The sequence below is a fragment of the Daktulosphaira vitifoliae genome, unplaced genomic scaffold (genome assembly GCF_025091365.1).
Source record: "Daktulosphaira vitifoliae isolate Bord-2020 unplaced genomic scaffold, ASM2509136v1 Scaffold_3, whole genome shotgun sequence".
Classification (NCBI taxonomy): domain Eukaryota; kingdom Metazoa; phylum Arthropoda; class Insecta; order Hemiptera; family Phylloxeridae; genus Daktulosphaira; species Daktulosphaira vitifoliae.
Genome location: NW_026099574.1, coordinates 14,400,347 through 14,402,567, shown reverse-complemented (window position 1 = coordinate 14,402,567; position 2,221 = coordinate 14,400,347). Strand labels below are relative to the sequence as shown.

Here is a 2,221-nt window from a genome sequence, read left to right as displayed (position 1 = left end):
AAAAATATCGGCTACAATTAATTTTTTTACTATTGTATGATTCTTATGTGATTTTTTTTTTTTTTTGAGATTCTAAATTATTTTCAGAGTATAATAATGACGTAAGGACTAGTCTATCGATTAACTGTGATGACAATGATCAATCGTCAGAATCACTTAGCACTGATCAAAGTAATAATGTAGTCAACGCCAAAAGGAAACAACGTAGATACAGGTTATTAACATCTCAACACATAACCTCCACAGTCAAAATTAATTTACATACATTTGTTTAATAAAAATTTTATAGAACTACATTTACTAACTTTCAACTAGAGGAATTAGAAAATTCTTTTCAAAAAACTCATTATCCTGATGTATTTTTTCGTGAAGAGTTAGCTTTACGGATAGACTTAACAGAAGCAAGAGTACAAGTGAACTATAGAAATAGCTTCATTTTAATTTTTCTAAAGGGAAAATGTATTTTTATAATATGTCATCTATTAGGTATGGTTTCAAAATCGAAGGGCTAAATGGCGTAAGCAAGAAAAATGTTTAGTCAATCAGCATCAAAATCCACATCATGAACAAAATACTATTCATTCTTGCTTATCAGGTTTGCATTCATTTTCAATTATCTAACAATTAGCAAAATTATAGAAATATTCCATAGTTTTTTTCTTAACTTGTTTCGTTAGAATATGGTTAAAACTACTCCCGCAATTTTATTATGAAAAATTAATTAGATAACTTAAGTTAAAATGTTAGGGGAGATTGGGCGCATTCGCCCACCTAATGAAAATTTGCAATTCAAAGTATATTATTAAGAATTGAATAACGATTTGCATCTAAAAATTAAGATAAACTTATTGATTACCAATACCTTTGCTCATTTTTTATCAAAAATTAAAGGAATGGGTAAAATTTAGTAATTAGTAAATTAAATTTTGTATGTATTAAATATATGAGTTGGTAATACCGCCCATTAATTGAAAATTTTGTTATAACAATAAAAAAAAAAAGGCAAATTTATCTTTATAAAAACAATAGTATTAAACATAAACATCTTAATAATATTTTATTTATCCCTTTATCTCTTGATACATGTATACCAAAAATATCAGCCCCGGTTTAAGGATTTATAGGGGGGTAGGGCAAACGTTTCAGGGTCCATCTTGAATTTTACTAGTCTAGTCATGATTAGTCATAGAGCTTTTCTGGTTTTTTTTGCTCGTTACTTTTTTTATGGAAGCGATATTGTCCATAGGGTTCATCTAAAGTACTACTCTTCATATAGGTCTCAATTTAGCCTTGAACAGTATTTTTATTTCTTTTAAATATAATCTGTAATAAAATATAAAATTATTTAAAATATTATTAAATCATAGCATATCATAATTATACAAAATTTTACAAACTCAATGAAATAGTTAGAATAATATTACGAATATCAATAAATAGACGTAAACATTTAGTGGCCCGTTACCACTAACTCATACTTAACTTCTTATAGTTTTTTAACAAAGGAACTGATTTATATGCGTTTATAAATTTTGTTAAGATATTCCGAACATATAATCAACCTTTTCTTTTTTTTCTCCGATCGGCTTGATTGTGGACCGCCCTGGAACTACCGTTAGGTATTACTTCAGGGCGGCCCACGCCGTCTTTAAAACTCACACCACCACGTTAAAGCGAAGGGGGCACAAATAACTCACGAAACAAAAACATAAAAACATAAAAACATAAAACACAAATACCTAAGGCGCCGGCCTAAACCAGCGCCTCAGGTCCTCCTGTGCCGGGCGGCGAGGCTGCCTCTGTCTCAGGCGTTCCGCTTCCTCCTTCTTTTTCAAGATGGATTCGGCGAACGCCTGGACGAGCCTCCACGCCTCCCGGCTCCTCAACATCAGGTCCACCATGGACCCGACTCGGAACGTGGACCCTAGTCGAGACTCCAAAGAGTCCCGTTCCTGGGCCCACGCCTCGCACCGGAAGAGGATGTGCAAAGCGCTATCAGCCTCTCCCGGGCGATCCGAACAGTGGTCGCACGTCGGCGCGGCTGCTTTACGAATACGGTGTAAGTACTCGTTAAAGCAGCCGTGGCCGGACATCACTTGGGTGAGACGATAAGTCATCTCACCGTGAGTCCGGTCCACCCACCTGTCCAGCCGATCGGGTCCTATGAGGGACCTGGTCCACTCGCCTCTCGTTTCCTCCGAGAGGCGAGTCCGCCACCGGA

The 2,221-nt window shown here is 35.5% G+C and overlaps 1 protein-coding gene across 14 annotated transcripts in view; it reads left to right on the top strand.

Annotated features, from left to right (window-relative positions):
* The window catches only part of LOC126900861 (paired mesoderm homeobox protein 2-like), a 29,177-nt gene that overhangs the window by 5,149 nt on the left and 21,807 nt on the right, over nt 1-2,221 (top strand). For 4 of the 14 annotated variants that reach the window (XM_050676843.1, XM_050676852.1, XM_050676853.1 and 1 more), the window contains 2 exons: nt 290-413; nt 487-595. The exons of 4 other annotated variants lie outside the window; for them this stretch is intronic. In XM_050676843.1, coding sequence (XP_050532800.1) covers nt 290-413; nt 487-595 — 233 coding nt within the window. Of the gene's footprint in view, nt 1-69; nt 215-289; nt 414-486; nt 596-2,221 lie in introns of all 14 variants that reach the window. 6 more of the 14 variants (XM_050676851.1, XM_050676854.1, XM_050676847.1 and 3 more) reach the window with 4 other exon arrangements.